Here is a 19822-nt window from a genome sequence, read left to right on the forward strand (position 1 = left end):
CGAATTCCTCGACAAGATGAGCTTCAACGAATTTTCCTTTAACCCTTTGCACTCTAAGAATTTTCTACTAAAAATACCCAACACACTTTTTGATGAAATATCCTCAACATTTCTTGAAACTTGCTTCACAAGAAATCGCACATGGATTAAAGAAAAAGACTATTTTGTCCAAATGTTTCATATATTAATGCATCACACAAAAATGAACATTAAATATACTTTATAATTTTCTGTGCAAATCGAATGGCGACTGAGAGGCACCTATGGAGTACAAAGGGTTAATATAACAAGTCACGACATACACATACGAATACTACAAAAGAAACCGTATCTCATTTTCACAGCTGCGTATTTAAAGAATAACTAAGTAAGCTTGTTTGAAAGTCTATCATTACTATTTATTCCTAAATAAACATGTACAAAAGTGGTCGATTATTTGACGTCCTCCATACATCAACAACAATCTTCAACCCCTTATCGTCGAAGAAAAGCTCGAAAGCTGGCCGGGATCTTTTGAACGCCGCTGTATATAAACGGAAACGAGAAAAGCGAATAGCGCGTGCGCTGTATCTCCAGGATACAGGCACGGGGAGGACGGTCAGGACTTGGGGGTTGTTCAAGGTGCAAGCACAAGCCAGTTCAAAGCTGACTATCGTTCGGCTTGCGTACATGTACTTCGTTGGCCGATCGCGACGTCGGAATCTCGACTTCCGAACATCGAAATTTCCAAACTGGTTGCTCGGAGTATCGTCGCCGTGTTCCCATCATGTTCCCATCGCGTTCCTATCGCGAGCCATGTAAGCGTTTATGAGACCATTTAGCACGCGTGTTAAATTCGCCAGTGAAAACGAACTCGTTGATTCACCTTTCGACAGGATGGTAGATCATTGGCAGCGTTCCGTTAGCTTCCGCGCAGCTAACGATGACCGAGAGAGGAGACACTGCTAGCGATACAACGTGTCCGCTAATTGTCAGTTGCCCCGGACCGTTCGTCGTTAACGAACGTTAAATCTCCGAAGAGTCTTGAACCGGAAAGTCGTCCACGGATTATGGCGCTCGTCGTTACGGTGAAGAACTTCCAGGGGTTGAAGTGTAAAGGGGAGAAGGCGGTCAAAGTTGATTTCCGAGGTAAGCGTTCCGTCGAATCTTGCGATCGATCTAGTTCAGTTTCTTCGAGGAGCGTAGGACGATCGCATCGAATAGATTGACGAACAGTTTCCAGGATAACGTCGGGATTCGTCGTCGAGTCGCCGAAAGCTGAAATCAATCGCGCGATCGATACGCGCAACAATTTCGCTGGGCCATCGTCTTTTATGCGATGAAACGTTGCATCGAATGGTTTACATTCCCCTCTTTGCACAGCGAATTAATGTTGTTCGTTTATTCGAGCAGATTCATTTATGAATCGGTGGTTTCTGCTTTCAAGAAGTCACTTCAGGCGCTCGAGAAACTTAAACTTGATCGGTACTACTCGGTGAACGAGTCTTTCCATGCATAATTCGTTGAAAGATGTTTCTCCGTCGATTGGGAACTACTCGATTGACGTGCCGAATTAAATCGATTCGATTCAAACAATTTACATCGGTTTCCTCGCCGAGGGAACGATTTCGTTTGTATACGCGTCGGCGTAGCAATTGCGAGCACCTGTAATATAGCAGGATCTAGATTAAATTAATTGCGAGATACGCTGGTTTAATAAACCAGGTCGCGTATAGATAGAACTTGTATATGCATCAGTGGCAACCACTAAGAGTAAAAAAGTATTTCGTATAAAAAGTATAATCAACGAGAACACTGTTCGTCGCTAGATGTCCACTCGGCGAATGGTATCGCGCATTTTCTTATGTCACAACACTTTAACCTTCGCCTACCGGTTATTCTCTTTATTTCCCTTTTCATATTTCAAATTAACTCGAGCTGTTTACGTCTTTGTATTTAAATAAAAAGCAGAAACAAAAAGGCTGGCGACGAAAATGTCAACGTGTCATCGCAGCCGCCGCCGTCGCCGTCGCCGTGACCGTCACCGTCACCGTCGCCACCATTAAATGAATTTTAATTATCTCGATCGATCGTGCACGCACCGACTGAAATATTTAACGGACCGTAAACGATGCGGTGGCGACAGTATTCGATCGGTTAAATCAGCCGAGATCGATGCAGCAACGGAATCCGAAGGGAAACGCGTGGTTGATGAACGCTCTAAACGAATTTACCTGTTGTAATCGATTCGATCCGTTTAATGCTTGAAATCTGGAAATGTATTTCGATCGTGGCAACGGAGGAACTGTATTTACCTGGAGCGCATCGATGCAATTTGCCAGATTGTTCTGCGGTTTTCCGTTGAATGATGCACGGATACACTCAAAACGTTCCGCCGTTTAACCCTTTGCGGACGAACCTCGACGTTTCGGCGAGATTTTCGTATTTGGAACATTACGTGGCGAGTGATCTAATTACTCAAACGGCAAGAGACCAGCACGTGGTTTCCTTATCTTTATTATTTATGCGATCGACATAGAATTTAGCTTCATCTGTTAACCCTTTGCACTCGGAAGTTTCTTGCTAGAAATATTTAATATTTGACGAGACAAAGACGATGTTCTTTGAAGCAAACTCGAAGAAAAATTACAAGTATATCGAGGGACAAAGCTTTTATTCCATATTTCACATATCGAGGCATTACACAAAGTTCAACATTAAATATCATATTTTATAATTTCACTGCGTCGAATCAAGTGACTGAGAGTCACCTCTTGAGTGCAAAGGGTTAAAACCTGCTTTAACAATTTTTTCTATATTTATTTGTAGCACAATTGTACCTTTTGAAGGTAACATTACAAATATTCTTGAATGAATAAATAGAGCGTCATGTTAAGCTGCAATTGAATGAACTGAAGTCGACGTGAACCTCAAAGCGAGGAACCAAGAGCACTTCGGACCGCAAAGGGTTAAAGGTTTCGTACATTTCAAAGAATCTTCGTCCGCGAAGGGTTAACCCTTTGCACTCGAGAGCTGACTCACTCACCACTCGATTTCATACAGTAAACTATAAAATTTGATACTTAACACTAGGTTTACGGAACGCGTCAAATTGACGCATATTGGATTCTATAAATATTATTCTGTAAATGTTTACGCCGATTTTGATTGACGTGACTTCTCTTGGAGTCAGTTTTACGAAATATCGTCTTTACCTCATTAGAAAATGTTACGATATTTCTAATGAAAAACGCCCGAGTTCAAAGGGTTAACTGCTTACCTGGCTCCGGATTTGTGACCCTCGCTTTGTTTAATCCAACGGTCCGGTGTGCCGCTCACCTTTCATTTAATCGCGGTTGCCCTACTTTGTATAACGTGCAAGCTTGCGTGACGTATCGTCAGATACTGTATACATAATTGAAAATTACGCGGCGAGTTTTCCTTCATTGATCCCTTTGAACTTTACGATCTCGTTTCGATTTAGCTGATTAACGTGCTAATTATACGTTTACCATTAGATTCTATTATGTTACGTTCTATTATACTATACTATTGCCTCTTATTTCACGCGTGAAATTGGCGATACGAACCACAGGTCTCTCCCCTTCTCGCGAGAAAACGTTGACGCTACAACGAACACGAATACAGGTTGAATTTTTAAAAGACGGAGCTCCGTGACGCCGTCGACGACTCGAGCGTAAATACCATCCGATATAAGAGTAACGTAGCTTAGCATCCGAGCTTGCACGCGTGCTTTGAGCAAAGTTGATTATCTGCCCGAGAATACCTGCACGTAAAACATTTCATATTCTAGCTACGGGCTCTCTATTAATAAACTCTCTATTAACTATTCCGAACAAAGAAAGAAAGCAGAAAAAATAAAACAGCAAGAGCTGCTCAATTAAATGAATCTTACGAAGCGATCCGATGCTCAATCGCGTCTTTAACCAGTTAACTGTGGAATTTAGTTTGAAAAATCTCTCATTGTGTGCGCGATAAAATCAAATAGTGAAGCGTATACTCGTTAAATGCAGGCCAAATGCACTTCAAATATATCCTAACGAAAAACTAAAGCGAAACGAAGAAGAATTACATGTTTGTCTTAAAAAATAAGTAATCCATCGTTGAAAAAGTTAGCACCATTAAGAGTTTTAAGATGACTTGTATACTCGCCAAACACAGTTAACTGGTTAACGATCGAGGCAACGATGTTATCTGAAGTGATCGTGAGGTATAATAATTTTCTATAATCTCTTTCATTACAGAAGTGCCTCACTACTCGAAATGCCTGGAAGAACACGGGGATCACATTCCGGTGGACGAAGTAAGTTTCAATATAAATACAAGTATTACATACTGATTCACTACGCAAAAATCTATCTAAACTCTACACGATCCATTCGAACGTCTCTGTTCCCGTGTTCGCAACCGAATCTATTTGCTTAATAGCAAACTTGTTCGGCTCGACGTCTAATCGACATGTGCACAACACATGCCAACGATGAAATAAACACGGTACAACAAGTCTCCGGCGTGACCCAGTTCTCTTCCCAATTCAGGAAAATCCAACGAAAATATTTGTACGATTTAATGATCGTTACGCAGAGCGGACCGCGCGTGCGTGCTCGTCACGATCGAACCTTTTTATCGTTTCCCGCTGGCATAATACGCGCCCGCATAATACGAACCTCGAACGGCGAACAAAACCGCAGACCGATGGACGATGCGAATTCGTTTCAGGTGTTCACCTGGAACCTGGGCAGACCCGTCGACGAGGGGGAGGTATTGCAATTGTCGGTGGTGTCGCGTACCGTTCTGAGGAACGAGAAGGTGATCGCGAAGTACGGCTTGGTTCTGCAAACGGTGGTCCGAGAGGGCAGAATCCTGGTCACCGATTCGTTGGTAGATCTGAACAACAAGCCGCTTCCGGTACGTCGAAAACACCGGTCTCTCGCGTTAATCGGCTAGAATCGAAGAGTCTTTTCGATTAATTTTATTAAATTAATATATTTTGTATCCTTCAAATTAGAATGACATCGAACTTCCACGCCTGAGCGTGCAAAAGTTCAAGTTAACCGATTACTTCATTTTATTCACCGCTTTGCGGTGAAAAACGAAATAAATTAACAGGATGCCGGTACAGTGATACGCGACTTCAAAGTTACACGGGCCTACAAAGGGTTAATGTGCGTTGTAGGCCGTCGTTTGCTTCGAAATCCGATACAATCCGCCCGACGGGAGCTGCAGCTCGTACGCGATATCGGAGGTAATGGAGGACGAGCAACAGGCGCTGATCAACATCGAGCAGAACATCGCGAACCTCGAGAGGAGCTTCGAGCAAGCGAACTCCAGCTCCACCGGCGGCAAAAGGCGAGGCTCCTGGCAGAGCCCCGAGAAACTATTGAAGAAGGGCTTCCTGCACAGGGGTAGCTCCACGTCGACCACTGAAAAGTCACCCGACCGGAAGAGGTGAGGTGTCGTCGGCGAAAGATACCCTCCGCGCGATCGATTCCGTTCTTTTCGATCTCTTTCCGCGTTAATCTTTTCATCGGAAGCAAACGGAGACGTGAAACGGTATTGTAGGATGTAATAGTTGACGCGAAGTAATACTCGCAGGTTGAATTAAATTTCAAGAGGAAATTGTACACACGCTTTATTAAGAAGTTTGATTATAATTGCTCGTCGTCACGCTCGCACAACTCGACTACAATGTTTGCCCCGAAATTCTAGCGCACCCTCCATTTATGCAATCGCATAGTTCCATCTCGCACACCTTCCAGATTCTTCCATGCATTAGCTTCGTGCATATTTGGAATATTCTAGATTCACTCGAATGAACATCATTGGCGACGAGAAATCAATAATTTAAGGAATCAATACATTCTGGAATATTCCGAACACCATGAACATTCACGCGCACATGCATAATCGCCGTTCATCTATTTCTACCATACTCATCATCCGTTCGTACATTCATTCGCAGTATCATTATCTCTGCGCGTTCAACAGGCATCGGAAGAACGTTAAGAGCTTCGAAATTGCTTGAATACAATTACAATAAGAAAACTGATGTCGAAAAATACTTAGTAACGCGAACAGCTAGATGACAGTGCGACACGTGTACACCATTTGCCTTTGCTGTAAAAGAATATGTATTACACGAAACGTTCGGAATTCTCGTGGCAGTCAACGTGTTAATACGTCGATGCGTTAATACGTCGATGCGTTAATACGTCGATACGTTAATACGTGCGAAATGCATACACGCGCTCGTTAGTCTTTGAAAAACGCATGTACAAAGTAAACGATGTGCAAAGAACTGTCCACAGCCGATATCTTTTCGCGTGTTCGGCAAATTGGAGGGCAAATGCGGCAAACAAGGAGAATCAGTAGAATGAGAAGAACCGAGACAGACAGACCGAGCATCGAGGCTCGAGGCGCGAGACTTCAAAGCGATGCCGCGCGCGTCGAATGTAAACATGCAATAAAGGAAATATCAATCTCATTCACGTCAGTCTTACGATCGTTTCATCGGTTTTAAGGAATGAATCTTCAATTCTGTTGATCGCAAATTACATTCCGTGATCATTACTGCGAGAGTAGTCCGATTTACATCGTGTTTGGACTTATTTTAACCACGACGATCTCAACAATCCACTACCTTTGAGAAAGTAACACGGAAATTATGAAATCGAAAATTATGAATTATGAATTCCTTTACACTGGAACCGAATGCGTCAAAGTGACCCATGATTTTTCCAGTTATTCAACAGAGGACAGACGCTTCTCTGAAAAACTAGAGGAACTGGTTTGATAATACACAAACTGCATTTCAAACTAACCGAAGTCTCGGTAATTGCGCTGTTCAGGTTTCCACGGAACAATTTCGAAAACACAGTTTAACTGCTCGGTAGTTCTAGCGTTTATCGCCGGTTTTTCGAGCCTCTGCTCTCATTCTATCGATTCTCCTTCGTGAAATTCTGCGCAGTGTCCCCTTGCCTCGTCTCTTTTTCATCTTTCGTCCACGGTCAAAATTCACGCAGTCCCGTACACTCTTCCTCGCATTCTTTCAACTATTCAAGATTTTCCAAACGCAATCACATTTTCCAAACATCCCGGCGCCGATCCGTCGCGATACGACCTGTTCGCCCTTGCGTGCGCACGCGACAAGCCATTCATCCTACAATATACAGATAAACGACGATCGTCTCGCGTGCAACAGGAATTCCACGCTGAGGAGCATGCGATCCTTCATGAAGCTGGGCAAGCAAAGGCCGTCGAGAGCTCGGTCCTGCGACAGCGGCTCCGATACGAGGGAATTGCTCGACAGAGGGGACTCGAGCTGCCCGACTTCCAACGAACCGACGAGAACGAACTCGTTGACGTCGTTGGAAACGAACAGCTCGGACTACGAGAGTCGCATCAACGGGATCGCGGACACGGTTCCGACGACGGCCGGCACCGAGACTGCCACCGCGACTACGACTGCGACAGCGACCACGGAATCGCAGGATGCGACGGTCAAACCAGCGAGAAAACCGAAACCAAAGGTATGCGCTCCGTAGTGCAGCTCCGACGAGGTGGCAGACTATCTGCACGCTGGACAGTCAGAGGGGCAGAGGGACTTGCCATTTACGATGATTGGAACGCATTCGAATTCGACGCGCGATCGGTATTGGCCAAACGGCAGTGATGTAGGGTGGAGATGTAACGATGGAGAAGAAATTTGGTGGCATTGTGGAGTTACGATAGAGAGGAATATTCATAGTGCCATAACTTGGTTCTCTGTCGCTGCTGTGGATTTATGATAGAGATAAAATTCGTAGTGTACCAACTTTGTCCTCTAATGCCACTATATATTCACACTAGAGATTTAAAAATAATAAAACAAATGTCCCCACACACGTCATTCAACTCAATAAGTAAAAGTACCATGTCGCTAAAATGTCAGCGTTCTCTATAGCTACGAAGTTGCAGGAATCTCGGCACGTGTTCGTCATTGGTCGAGCCGCGAGGTGGAGCGTGCCGAATCCCCTTGCCCCTCTTCACTTTCGAGCCGCGGGACGGTCGCGATCATGTCAGTAACTGTACGCATTATTCGGATCGCGTTGCCAGGACTGATTGTTTTCTAGGCCACCGACACAGGGCAGGCCGCCTTAAAGGCGCAGGATTACCAGGTCTGCATCACCATCATAGAAGCGAGGCAACTCGCGGGATTGAACATGGATCCCGTTGTTTGCGTGCAAGTTGGGGATCAGCGGAAATACACCAGCGTCAAGGAGTCCACCAACTGTCCGTATTACAATGAAGTAAGCACGGTTGTAAAGAACTTTTCCTCGCGCCAGCGGACGCTGTGCTTGAATAACAACCGAGGTGACCGAGAACTTCGCTGTACGATACTTTTTACTTGAACTTTCAGTACTTCGTCTTCGATTTTCACATGCCGCCCGTGATGCTGTTCGACAAGATCATCACCCTTTCGGTAAGTTTCCTTTTACCCCAAGTTTCACGTCTAATTTCATTGCCAGGTGCATTGCCGATTTTTCATTGAAACCATCAAATTTGAGTCGAGCCTTTCGTTGAGATGATAGATTGTTAATTTGTACGCTTCGCTTTTAACCCCTTGTCCTACAACGAGTGAGACTCGCGACGAAGATTTCCAACATGATTCAACAAATATATATATTACTCGGTTCATTCGAATGCAAAGTAAATATTATTCCTCAACTATTATACTTAAATGGAGATATAGGCGTAACGTATGTTTAGAATTTGTCTCTTTTTCCGATAAATTATTAATGACAAAGTAGCCGTATAGGCCAAGGGGTTGAGTGCAATGTTTTTCGATAACGTAGTCTGGAGGTGATACACCCGAGTGAAATCGTTTGCGAAGGTAAATAGAAACGATTAACAAGTAAAAATTACTCGAATCGATTGCGTTAGGTTTTCCTTTCTTGCGTAACCTTCCTCTGCATTGAAATAATACGAACTTTCCACTATACACCGCTCGCGGAGAGATGTTTCCTATGTACGATCGAACGCGTGTATGTAAGTGCATGTATCCTGAAGTAGCGAAAGCAAGTTCCTCAACTGATACTTTCACTTGGCGATTCGTAGCAATGCAAAATAAACGCAGGATTCGTATGGTGACCGATGATCGTGAATGCTTGCTGCGATCGGAATGCGCTCGGTGATTCGGTTTTCAAACGCAACGTTTCACTCGGGTCATACCTCGGTTATCATTAGGATAAGGCAAAGGCATTAATAATTGACCAGTTAAGAATGTTCCGCGTGAATTATGGTAAACGTTCGAAAAAGTTGTACTATCGAAATTTTACAGACGTCTTTGAGAATTCGATGCTTGTCAGAAGTTGAGCATCCTAAAACGAGATAACTAGTAGTTGATCATATATTGGTTAATTGGCGCTTATAATGAAATCAGAAACACTGAGATTACATTAACCCTTTGCACTCGGAAGCTTTTCACTATTTCCGACGATTATCAAAAGTTCTAAGTAAAAGGACAAACAGAAACGAAGAGAACTGAATTCCATGTAAGATCTAATTCAGGAACAGAGCGAAGTTGGATCGATCTTATCGAAGCTTATCTTATTCCTCGGGTTTCCCTGAAAAATGCTGAACCACCGGCATCGGGTCAATTAATGGTGTCTTTACCGTGCGCCGCGTCGAATTGATATTCCGGATGACAATATCGACGGGTGCGTCAGAACGAGGAAAGACGAGTCCGATAATAAAGTGAATTCTACGGAACGCACGGCATTCCTGTGTACGCGACCATTTCCCGAGATAATTATAGAATAGCCCGCGAACACAGAGGGAACGACAGCCGCGCGTTCGACGTTTGCGGAGGCGAACGGGCGGCCAATTGATTAACTTTCTACTGGTACGCAGGTGCAGCAATCGCGGAATCTCTTTCGCACTAATCTGACGCTGGGCAGCTTTAAATTAGACATCGCGACCGTGTGGGCGCAACCAGGTACAATATCTCACACGTACGACAGAGATGATACAGACTATTTTCAATCGTAAACGACCGATCCCTTTCGATCGATGTGTTCGACGTATCATTTCTTATCGAGACTAACAAGAGGGCTATAATCTGTTTTCGAATGAAACGTGCATTTTATAATACACATCTAGAAATAAAGAACCCTCACAGCTTTCGAAAGAAATTTAAGTTTGCATGCTACGCAGAATCTTTCCTAACACTAGAACTACCGAGCATTTAATACGATTAACCCTTTGAATTCTGTAGGCTCGAATATTGCACCAGTTGTAATATTGAATATTTTAATGAATCAAAGAAACTACCCTAAAATTATTCGATTTTCGGGGGTCACCGGTGACCCTCACGGCATTCAACGTGTTAACGCTTTGTACAATGTGTCTCGCAAAGACGGCAAAGCACAGGCGAAGCTCAACTTCGCAAAGCGTGAACGGAGAGTATCGAAAAATCGGTCCGGCGCGAAACGTGTCGAGGTAGCTTAGCACGTAACAAAAGCTTGACCCGATAGATCACCAGTTCTACCACAAATGGGCGCTGCTGACGGACCCGGACGACATGGCGGGCGGGCCGAAGGGGTACTTGAAGTGCGACGTGAGCGTGATCGGGAAAGGCGACACCATCAAGGTGCCGCCGAAGAGCGAAAAGGACGAGGACGACATCGAGGAGAATCTGTTGCTCCCCGACGGCGTGCCGATCGAGAGGCAGCGTGCCAGGTTTATCGTTAAAGTATACAGAGCCGACGGTCTGCCGAAAATGAACAGCAGTATCATGGCGAACGTGAAGAAAGCTTTCACGGGCGAGGTGAAAGACCTCGTGGACCCTTACGTGCAAGTGTCCTTCGCCGGATTGACCGTAAGATGGCTTCAAATTCCGTATAACTCGTACACGATACACGAAAACACGAAACACCCGGTACATATCCGTCGTACATTGCACACAGTATTATGTCAGTATCGTAGAAGATGGCTTGCCTTCTGCACACCATGAAACTGGGAGGGAAGGAGGAGCCCTGATCCGTCTGTCGCGTGATTTAGGGCAAAACGAGTGTTAAGAAGCACAGTTACGCGCCGGTTTGGAACGAGCAGATCGTTTTCACGGAAATGTTTCCGCCCCTCTGTCAGAGAATCAAAATTCAGTTGTGCGACAACGACCCGGTCCACGCGACCGTGATCGGCACGCATTTCATCGATTTGAAGCAGATCAGCAACGATGGAGAACGAGGATTCCTGCCCACGTTCGGCCCAGCTTTTATCCACTTTTACGGCAGCATCAGGGACTACAGCCTTATAGACGAGCACTCGACGCTGAACACCGGACTGGGAGAAGGCATTTCGTACAGAGCAAGGTTCCTATTTGTTTCTACTGGTCCGTTTCTCTTCGATTCTATCCTTTCGTTTCTCTCTTCTATACCCGTCGAATTCAGAGAATGAACTAACTTCTCGTTAGCGTTCGAGTACATGCGCGAGTTAATTCTTAACGGACTGGGATTTCAAGTTTTCGCCGCGAAAATATACCGTAACTTAGATAAGCGGAAAGGAATTCACACGAGTGACTTAGCACGATACTTAACGTGTTAATCCTTTGCACTCGAGCGGCGCCTTTCAATCGCCATTTGATTTGACCGAACAAAATGATCAAATTTAGAGTTCAATATCAAATTTTCTATAACGTATCGACGCATGGGACATCGAAATAAACTAGTTCTGTCGCTTCATTTGTACAAGGTATTTCTTTATGTTAGTTGTAAAAAAAATAATGAATATTTGTTGAGAAAATTATTCTCGAGTGTAAAGGGTTAATTGTAGATATTACAACGATAATAGTAATGAAACTAATAAAACGATTTTTCTCGTTATTTACGCGGTATGGGAGTCGATAAGTAAACGCGCCATGCCGTTAAAATGGCGGCGTTGCGCCGTTAAGAGTTAATATACGCGTGAAACTGTTGCACGGGACAGGAATCGGATTCTATTTGGATATCGTGAAAATGCGATGCGACAAGGAACAAGTTGAAACAATGACAATCCCTGTAATTCTAGATTACTGATAGCGATTAGGACAGAAATAAGCGACAACGTCGAAATGGCGTCGTCGGAAGTCGAGGTCGAGCCTACCGTGCCTATCAACGAATCCGCTTACGCCAAGAACGAGGAGTTCTTTCTGTTCGTGACGATCATGGACGCCACGATGATCGACAGGAAGCTCGGCGACAAACCGATGTACTTCGAGATATCGATAGGGAACGCGGGGAACGCTTTGGACGGCCACAACGAAAGTTCGAAGGTAAACTTGGCGTAAAAATTCCAAAAATAATCTAACTGGGAACTTCACTGTACATCTTTCCAACGATAGAATGTAAAGTCACTTTAATTTCACTTGCGCGATGTACACGGGAGAGATGCAAGGTAAGTGAAGTAACGAACAAAAGTTGCAATATCAGATGTGCGAGATGGGACCGAGGGGCGGAGACCAGGAAGAGTTGCTGGAGGTGTTGAGCGGATCCTGGCAGAGCACCACTCCGCCGAGTAAACCGATGACGCACGACAAGATTTACTATTTCATACCGTACTGGGACGACAAGCCCTGCATCCACGTGCGAAGCGTTTGGCCCGATTACCGGCGCAGAATGTACAACAGCAACATAATCAGCAAAATCGCGGACAAGCTGGTAAGTCGAACGGAGCGACGGGAGAGCAGGGAACGCGACTGACAATGGCCGACGTTGTGCTCGCTTAGGAAGAAGGACTGTCGGAGGCACAAGCGCACGCGGACGACTCGTCGGGCGAGAAGATACTGAAGTCCACGCTCGAGGAGTTGAGCAGCAACTGCAACCGGTACGTCGGCATCAGCAAGTCGAGCCTCACCGGGCCGGGGGTCGGCAAGACGAAGCTCGACAAGGAGAGGATGAAACTGTGCCAGAGAGAACTGGAGAACATAGGGGTGATGTCGAGGAACCTGAAAGCCGTGGTCACAAAGAGCAGCTTCAAAGAGAGGCTGAAGATGGCTCAGAGCTACCTGCAGAAATTGAAGTTTCTACTCGAAGATGTGAGTGATTAGATACTTTGTTATCGAGAAAGTCTGCGATGTTTCGCTTCAAATTTGGAATACAACCGTTTGGATGCCGACCACTTTCTCAGATAAACAGTATATTGATAATGATTAAACCAGTAGTCGACCAGTTAGGAATGTTCTGAATAATGGTAATTTTCTTTATTATTTTCCAATGATTACGAGAAATTACAAGTAAAACGACAAATGCAAGAGAGAAATCAATTGCATATTGGAAATTGAAGGCATACAACCGACGTCAATGAAATTGGTAGTTTTCACGATAAACGATTTCTCACGTTCCCCTGAAAAATGGCTAACTACTGGTAGTTAATCACCGTTGCCTCTACTTCACTGTTCAAGCTAATTATCTAACGGATTGCATTAAGAGAGTAACGAAGAGAAATTGCATTCGCAGCCTCAAGATTCATTACCGGACGTGTTTATCTGGGTAATTAGCGGCGGTCGCCGGGTTGCTTATCAAAGAATACCCGGCAGGGATTTGATTTACTCGATCGTGGACGAGGAGTGCGGTAAACACTGTGGCAAGGTGCAAACGATGTTTCTCAAGGTACACACATTCTCTTCTCTAATATCTCGAGTCAATGCAGACACCATCAATTTCGTTGTGAAAATACGACGCGTGATAGCTTCCAGGAAAGAAAAGATTCGGGCCGCCGGGCTGGGCGATACAGACGAAACTGCAGATCTATATGTGGCTGGGGATCTTGAAGCACAGGAAGTATTGCATTCAAGGGTTACCCAAGGGGTACGAACTCGGCCACGAACTTCGGAACATCGACAGACCAAGGGCGCTGCCACCGGTCGTCATTCATTACGTTGAAAAACACGTGAGTGCCTGTCGAACAGAAAACAGAGAACAGATTTATTTAGCATTAATGACAAGTTTTAGAAAATAAACTCTCAACCCTTTGCGGGTGAATGTTTGGTACATTTCAAAGAATCTTCCTCCGCAAAGGGATGATTGTTAACTCGCATGTGCTGACAGTCGAGTAGAGAAGCTTCCACGACGATTAAGAAACTCGTGTAACTTCACTAAAATCTTCCAATGATCATTGAATAGAAATTCCAGTTGAGAGCGCACATGTATCAAGCCCGATCTCTGATCGGCAGCGACGCGTCCGGTCTCTCGGACCCGTTCGCGCGAGTGATTTGCGGCGAGTTCTGCAAATCGACGCAGGTGATCGACGAAACGCTGAGCCCCACGTGGGACGAGCTGCTGATATTCGACGGCATCCTGATATACGGGGTCGGCGAGGAAATCAAGAAGGACCCGCCGTCGATCGTCATCGAACTGTTCGACCAGGATAAAGTGGTATGTCAGCTGAAACGATGTTCGCGTCGATCGGTTCTTCTTGCCATTCTCACGTACACTCCCCCCGATGAACCGTAAGAAATATACGAACGCTGACACGGCAATCGATCTCTTACCTTCTTCTGATTCTGTTCGCAGAGTGATTTTCTAACTATGGACATAACACTGCATGAGGGTTCTGCTTTAACAGTTTCCGTCCGACATACGACATACGACATACGACATACAGAATCACACAATTCACCACTCGCCACAACACTCTCGTAGCCACCACACCGTATACGTGCGAATGCGAGTGTGCGGATGCGCTTCCACTGAACCTAACAAGTAGCTAGCATGACTCGCCGCGTGTCGATAACCGAACGATAATCGTGGATCACGGATGGCGGGATGTCCTTCGTTCGAACAACGAGACACCAGCCGTAACTGCTGTGCAAGTGCCAAGGGAAGGAAACGACGGGAAAGGATTTCTGCGAAATTTCTAACGACTCGAGAGAGAGCGAACATTCGGTTGCTGAAGGGAATGCCTGCTGATTCCAGGGGAAATCAGAGTACATTGGCCGAGCGGTCGCGCGGCCCCACGTGAAACTGGTCTCCGATTGTTACGCGCCGCCGGTGTTCCCTCCGTGTCTGGAGTGGCACGACGTCACCAGAGGGAACGCGAGGGCCGGAGAACTTCTCGCTGTCTTCGAGTTGCTCGAGCACCCCTCGACGAAAGACTACGGGTTCCCGACGCTGCCGGATCCGAAGGAAAGATCGGGTCAAACCGTTGGCTCCGCCGGCGTGCCGGTCACTCCAACTTCCGTCGGGCAGGATCAGGGACCTATACTTCCGGTGCCGGTCGGCATCAGGCCGACCCTCGCCAAGTATCGGTAAGCAGCTTCCAACGCGAATCTAGATACAAATTGCAATGGCAGTCGTATATTTGTAACTTTATTCTTAACACTTCACCGACCGATAGCCTATTAATCTTTTTGTAACTGATGCTTAGTCTGAGAATCTCGAGTGACTGGGCCGTGAGAAAAGCGTGTACGTGAATTTTAACTATGGACGAAAGGTGCGAGTGAGAAGGGTGCAAGGGTAAGAAAGACAGAGCGAATGGGGGTGTGTCTGTGGCTGAGCGGCCGGTCGGTAAAGCGTTAAGTATGGAATCTCGATCGAGCTGCCTAAGAACCAACAGACTTTCAAAGCGTGAACGCGTTGCAATTGATTCGTCCCTCTGTTGCTTGCTTCTCTGTCCCAGAATCGACGTGTTATTCTGGGGACTGAGAGACCTGAAAAGGATACACCTGCTAACCGTGGACAAGCCTCGCGTGGACGTCGAATGCGCCGGTCACATCCTCTACTCCTCGGTTATAGCGAACGCCAAGAAGAACCCGAACTTCGGCACGCCGTTCAAGTTCCTGGAGCTGGAGCTGCCGGAGCAGGAGCTGTATCGGCCGCCGTTGACGATCAGAGCGGTGGACTGTAGGAGCTTCGGCCGGTACACGCTGGTCGGCACGCACACGATCAACTCGATTCACAAGTACATGTACTGTCCGCAGACGAAGCGGGCCAAGGAGGCCGAGGAGAGGAAGAAGAATCTGTACCAGTGGCAGCAGTACACAGGTGAGGGAAGAACTACCGATTTCGACTCGAAGGTTCGGCGTGTTCGAAAATCGAAAAGGGAACGAGACGCGTTCGTTTCACTGCGCAGCTTTCGACACGCCGAAAACGAAGTACCAGCAGGCGTGTATACTGGAGTCTCTGGCCGACCTCGAGTTCGTCTGCGGCGACACTGCCATCGTGCTGGGCCTGGAGCAGGACTGGCCGACGAAGAAGGACAAGACCGAGCAGAACATACGGAAGAAGCAGAGTCTAGCTTACGACGGGAGCACAGGTAAACCGTAGCTGAGCCACTCGAACCGAGTAAAACCGAAGCTCGATCCTCCCAGGAGACTTCGGCGCGTTCGAGGACGAGGACGGCTGTCAGGACTGGTGGACCAAGTACTTCGCTTCGGTGGAAGTCATGATCGAAGAGAACAAGGAGCTCCGCAAGGAGAACCCGATGTTCCAAGCTCCGTCGAACGGCACGGTCCCAATCTACCTGGAGGAGACTTGCAACCAAAGTCGAGGGAACATCTCGGGCGAGAAGAGTCCTGTCGGCACCGGTGTTGGCGTTGGTGTCGGTGCTGGAGGCACTGGTGTCGGCACCGGTGTCAGTAACGCCGGCAGTGGCTCGAAGAAGGTGTTCGGGATAAAGTCGGGCGCGAACGCTGCGAAATCCGCCTCGAAGGTCAGCCCGAAGCACGGCTCTCAGCGGTTCCCGAGAACGGCGCTCCTGAAGATCTATCCGAACGAACTGGAGGCCCAGCCGGAGTTCGAGCAGTTCAAGGAGTGGCTGCACACGTTCGAGCTGTACCGCGGCAAGAAGACCGGGGACGAGGTCGAGGACGAGTCTCGGATCGTCGGGAGCTTCAAGGGCGCTCTGAAGGTCTACAAGTGGCCGCTTCCCAAGGACCTGATAGATCACACGGTGATGGGCTTCGACCCGCAGTATGGATTCTTCCAAGGCGTGCCGTCGAACGACCCGATTCACGTGCTGGTGCGAGTCTACATCGTCAAAGCGAACGACCTGCACCCGTGCGACCTGAACGGCAAGGCGGATCCGTACGTGGTGCTGCAGCTGGGCAGCAAGCGGTTCACCGACAAGGAGAATTACGTGTCGAAACAGCTCAATCCTATTTTCGGCAAGTACGTACATAAATATGGTGCCATCAGCTAGGTACAATCGGTAGACTATCGCGTGTACTGCTACCGATGAGAACTGTGCTGCACTCCGACGTTGACTGTCCAACATTGCAATGTCCAAGGTGTTTCGAAATAGAGGCTACCTTCCCGCAGGACTCGCTGCTGACTGTCCAAGTGCTGGACTGGGACTTGGTCGGCGCGGACGACATGATCGGCGAGACGAAGATCGACTTGGAGAATCGGTTCTACAGCAGGCATCGCGCCACTTGCGGCCTGCCGAAACGATACGACGAGTAAGCGTACGATTCCAGGCATTTCGCACTTTCCAGAATGTTTCTTACCGATCTTTCTCCAAACTGATAGCGCCTACGACTCCACAGACCATAGAAATGTCCACATCGCGCGTCTCCGTTTCAGATCCGGTTACAACAAGTGGAGGGACGCGACGAAGCCGACCCAAATCTTGTCCAAGCTCTGCAAAGACGGGAAAGTCGACGGTCCTGTGTATTCGCATGGTCGAGTGACGATCGGCAGGAAAACGTTCTCCTTGACCAACGAGGAAATGGAGTGCTATGTTCACTCGAAGGGTACGAGCTACGTAGTTTGCGTTTGCTGTTGAGACGTGAAGGGATACTAACTCTTTGCACTCCGAGGAATTTTTTATATAACCTTCCAGCAACTCCGAATCAGTTTTAACACTAGGTTTACTTATCTTACAATGTCAACGGAGTGCAAAGGGCTAACGCTGTTTCCCAGGGATAGAGGAACACCTCGCGCTGGCGGTGCTCCATCAGTGGCACGTCTTTCCGAGGATCGGTTGCGCGTTGGTCCCCGAGCACGTGGAAACGCGACCGCTCTACAATCCTGAGAAGCCGGGGATCGAGCAGGGCAAGCTGGAAATGTGGGTCGACATGTTCCCCATGGACATGCCTTCTCCCGGGCCGCCTATCGACATCTCGCCGAGGAAGCCGAAAAGTTACGAGCTCAGGATCATCATTTGGAACACGGACGACGTTGTGTTGGAAGACGATGCGTTCTTCACCGGCGAGAAGATGAGCGACATTTACGTGAAAGGGTTTGTTCCTTCTTCTTCTTATTTCTTTACAGTTACTCTTCTTAAAAATACTTTAACCTACGCTAAAAAGTTCTAGATACTACAATAGTAACCGTGACTGTTTCGACAGGTGGCTGAAGGGACCGGAAGACTGCCAATCCACCGACATTCATTACCGGTCTCTGACCGGAGAAGGGAATTTCAATTGGCGCTTCATATTTCCGTTCGATTACCTCGTAGCAGAAGAGAAGATTGTCATCAATCGGAAGGAGAGTCTGTTCAGTTGGGATGAGACGGAGTGCAAAATTCCAGCGCGCTTGGAGTTGCAGGTTCCTAATGATACGTCGTTAATTGCGTCGAATTCTCTCCAATAGTTTGCTCTATTCTCTTCTTTACTGCAGGTTTGGGACGCGGATCACTTCTCGGCCGATGACTTTCTAGGCGCCATTACCCTCGACTTGAACAGATTCCCCCGGGGTGCGAAGAACAGCAAGCTCTGCACGCTGAGCATGCTGAAGACCGACGGGACCGTGCCGAACGTGAACATCTTCAAGCAAAAGAGAATAAAAGGCTGGTGGCCGTTCTACGTGAAGAAGGAGAACGAGGACATGGAGTTAACGGTATGATATTTCGTTCATCGTTTCTTTCTTTGAGATATGGTGTACATTGCAAGGATATTTACCAGGGAAAAGTGGAGGCGGAGATTCATTTGCTGACCAAAGAGGAGGCTGAGAAAAATCCTGCTGGCTTCGGTCGAAACGAACCGGATCCTCTTGACAAACCAAAGTAAATATACGTGAATACTTTGATTTAGATCTAGATGTAGATTTAGATGTAGATTTACATTTATTTCCCTTCGGGTTTCAGTCGTCCAGACGCGTCTTTCATGTGGTTCTTGAATCCCCTGAAGTCTATCAAGTACATCGTCTGGCACAACTACAAATGGGCAATTTTAAAAGCTATTATTACCCTCGGGATAGTAACACTGTTATTATTGTTCTTCTATGCGATACCCGGTTACTCTGTGAAAAAATTATTAGGAGCTTAGATTCATGGCAATATGAATACACGTACGCGCTTGTGTACCATGGTACAGGTTGCACGTGTACATTTTTCTTATTAACGTTCAACTGTAAAGAAACTCGATACGCTGAAAATAGTATTTTGATATAGTAGCGAGAGAGATATATTAGATGTACATACCATCGTTAACGTTTATTCTCACGCATACTTTCGAGAACGTATCTTGCATTCGGTTGCGTTAATTTGATCAATGCATTTAACGGAAGCAATGCTTCTTATAAATATATATATTGTTATTATGCGGAACAATTTAAAAGACTTTTATGAAGTTTATGCGAGTATTACCATGGCATATCTTGTAAGGACTTCAATCTTAAGGATCTCAATTTTAACTTATTACTTACTACGTAACAGCACAATTACAAATACCAACAGATACTTTACATACCGTGACATATATGCATTTTCCGATCCATTTTTAATGGAGGAATAAAAGGTATCTCGGGTTGTACAACGCGCGAGCAGAGGTGGGAGTATTCCGATTCACGCTCGTCTCGAAACAAGCGTTTTTATTACACACTATTGTTGTATAGCGGACCAACGAAGCTGTAGAAAGGATCAAGCT

General features: G+C 46.4%; 1 protein-coding gene across 3 annotated transcripts; it reads left to right on the top strand.

Moving 5' to 3' along the window:
• The first annotated feature begins 611 nt into the window (after nt 1-611).
• LOC116433549 (otoferlin) lies at nt 612-19777 on the top strand. 3 transcript variants are annotated; one of them, XM_076371329.1, is made up of 28 exons: nt 612-797; nt 876-1128; nt 4245-4303; nt 4720-4908; nt 5177-5448; nt 7202-7529; nt 8112-8288; nt 8399-8461; nt 9892-9976; nt 10515-10858; nt 11041-11351; nt 12046-12289; nt 12435-12674; nt 12743-13051; nt 13473-13625; nt 13705-13905; nt 14139-14390; nt 14931-15262; nt 15634-15998; nt 16087-16269; nt 16325-17123; nt 17243-17413; nt 17538-17707; nt 17877-18195; nt 18305-18503; nt 18576-18794; nt 18860-18960; nt 19042-19777. In XM_076371329.1, the coding sequence occupies exons 2-28, from the start codon at nt 1050-1052 to the stop codon at nt 19220-19222; spliced, it is 6345 nt and encodes a 2114-aa protein (XP_076227444.1). In that variant the 5' UTR covers nt 612-797; nt 876-1049; the 3' UTR covers nt 19223-19777. The 3 variants fall into 3 exon arrangements, with proteins under 3 accessions (XP_076227444.1, XP_076227445.1, XP_031847608.1); XM_076371330.1 differs by having other exon boundaries at nt 14139-14387; XM_031991748.2 differs by having other exon boundaries at nt 12447-12674.
• The last annotated feature ends 45 nt before the right edge of the window (nt 19778-19822 follow it).

The sequence above is a fragment of the Nomia melanderi genome, chromosome 10 (genome assembly GCF_051020985.1).
Source record: "Nomia melanderi isolate GNS246 chromosome 10, iyNomMela1, whole genome shotgun sequence".
In the NCBI taxonomy this organism is placed as follows: Eukaryota; Metazoa; Arthropoda; class Insecta; order Hymenoptera; family Halictidae; genus Nomia; species Nomia melanderi.

Coding starts and splice junctions, on each gene's coding strand:
- LOC116433549 (XM_076371329.1), top strand. CDS start 1,050: ATGGCGCTCGTCGTTACGGTGAAGAACTTCCAGGGGTTGAAGTGTAAA. Junction 1,129..4,244: donor GGTCAAAGTTGATTTCCGAG/GTAAGCGTTCCG, acceptor CTTTCATTACAG/AAGTGCCTCACTACTCGAAA. Junction 11,352..12,045: donor GGCATTTCGTACAGAGCAAG/GTTCCTATTTGT, acceptor CTGTAATTCTAG/ATTACTGATAGCGATTAGGA.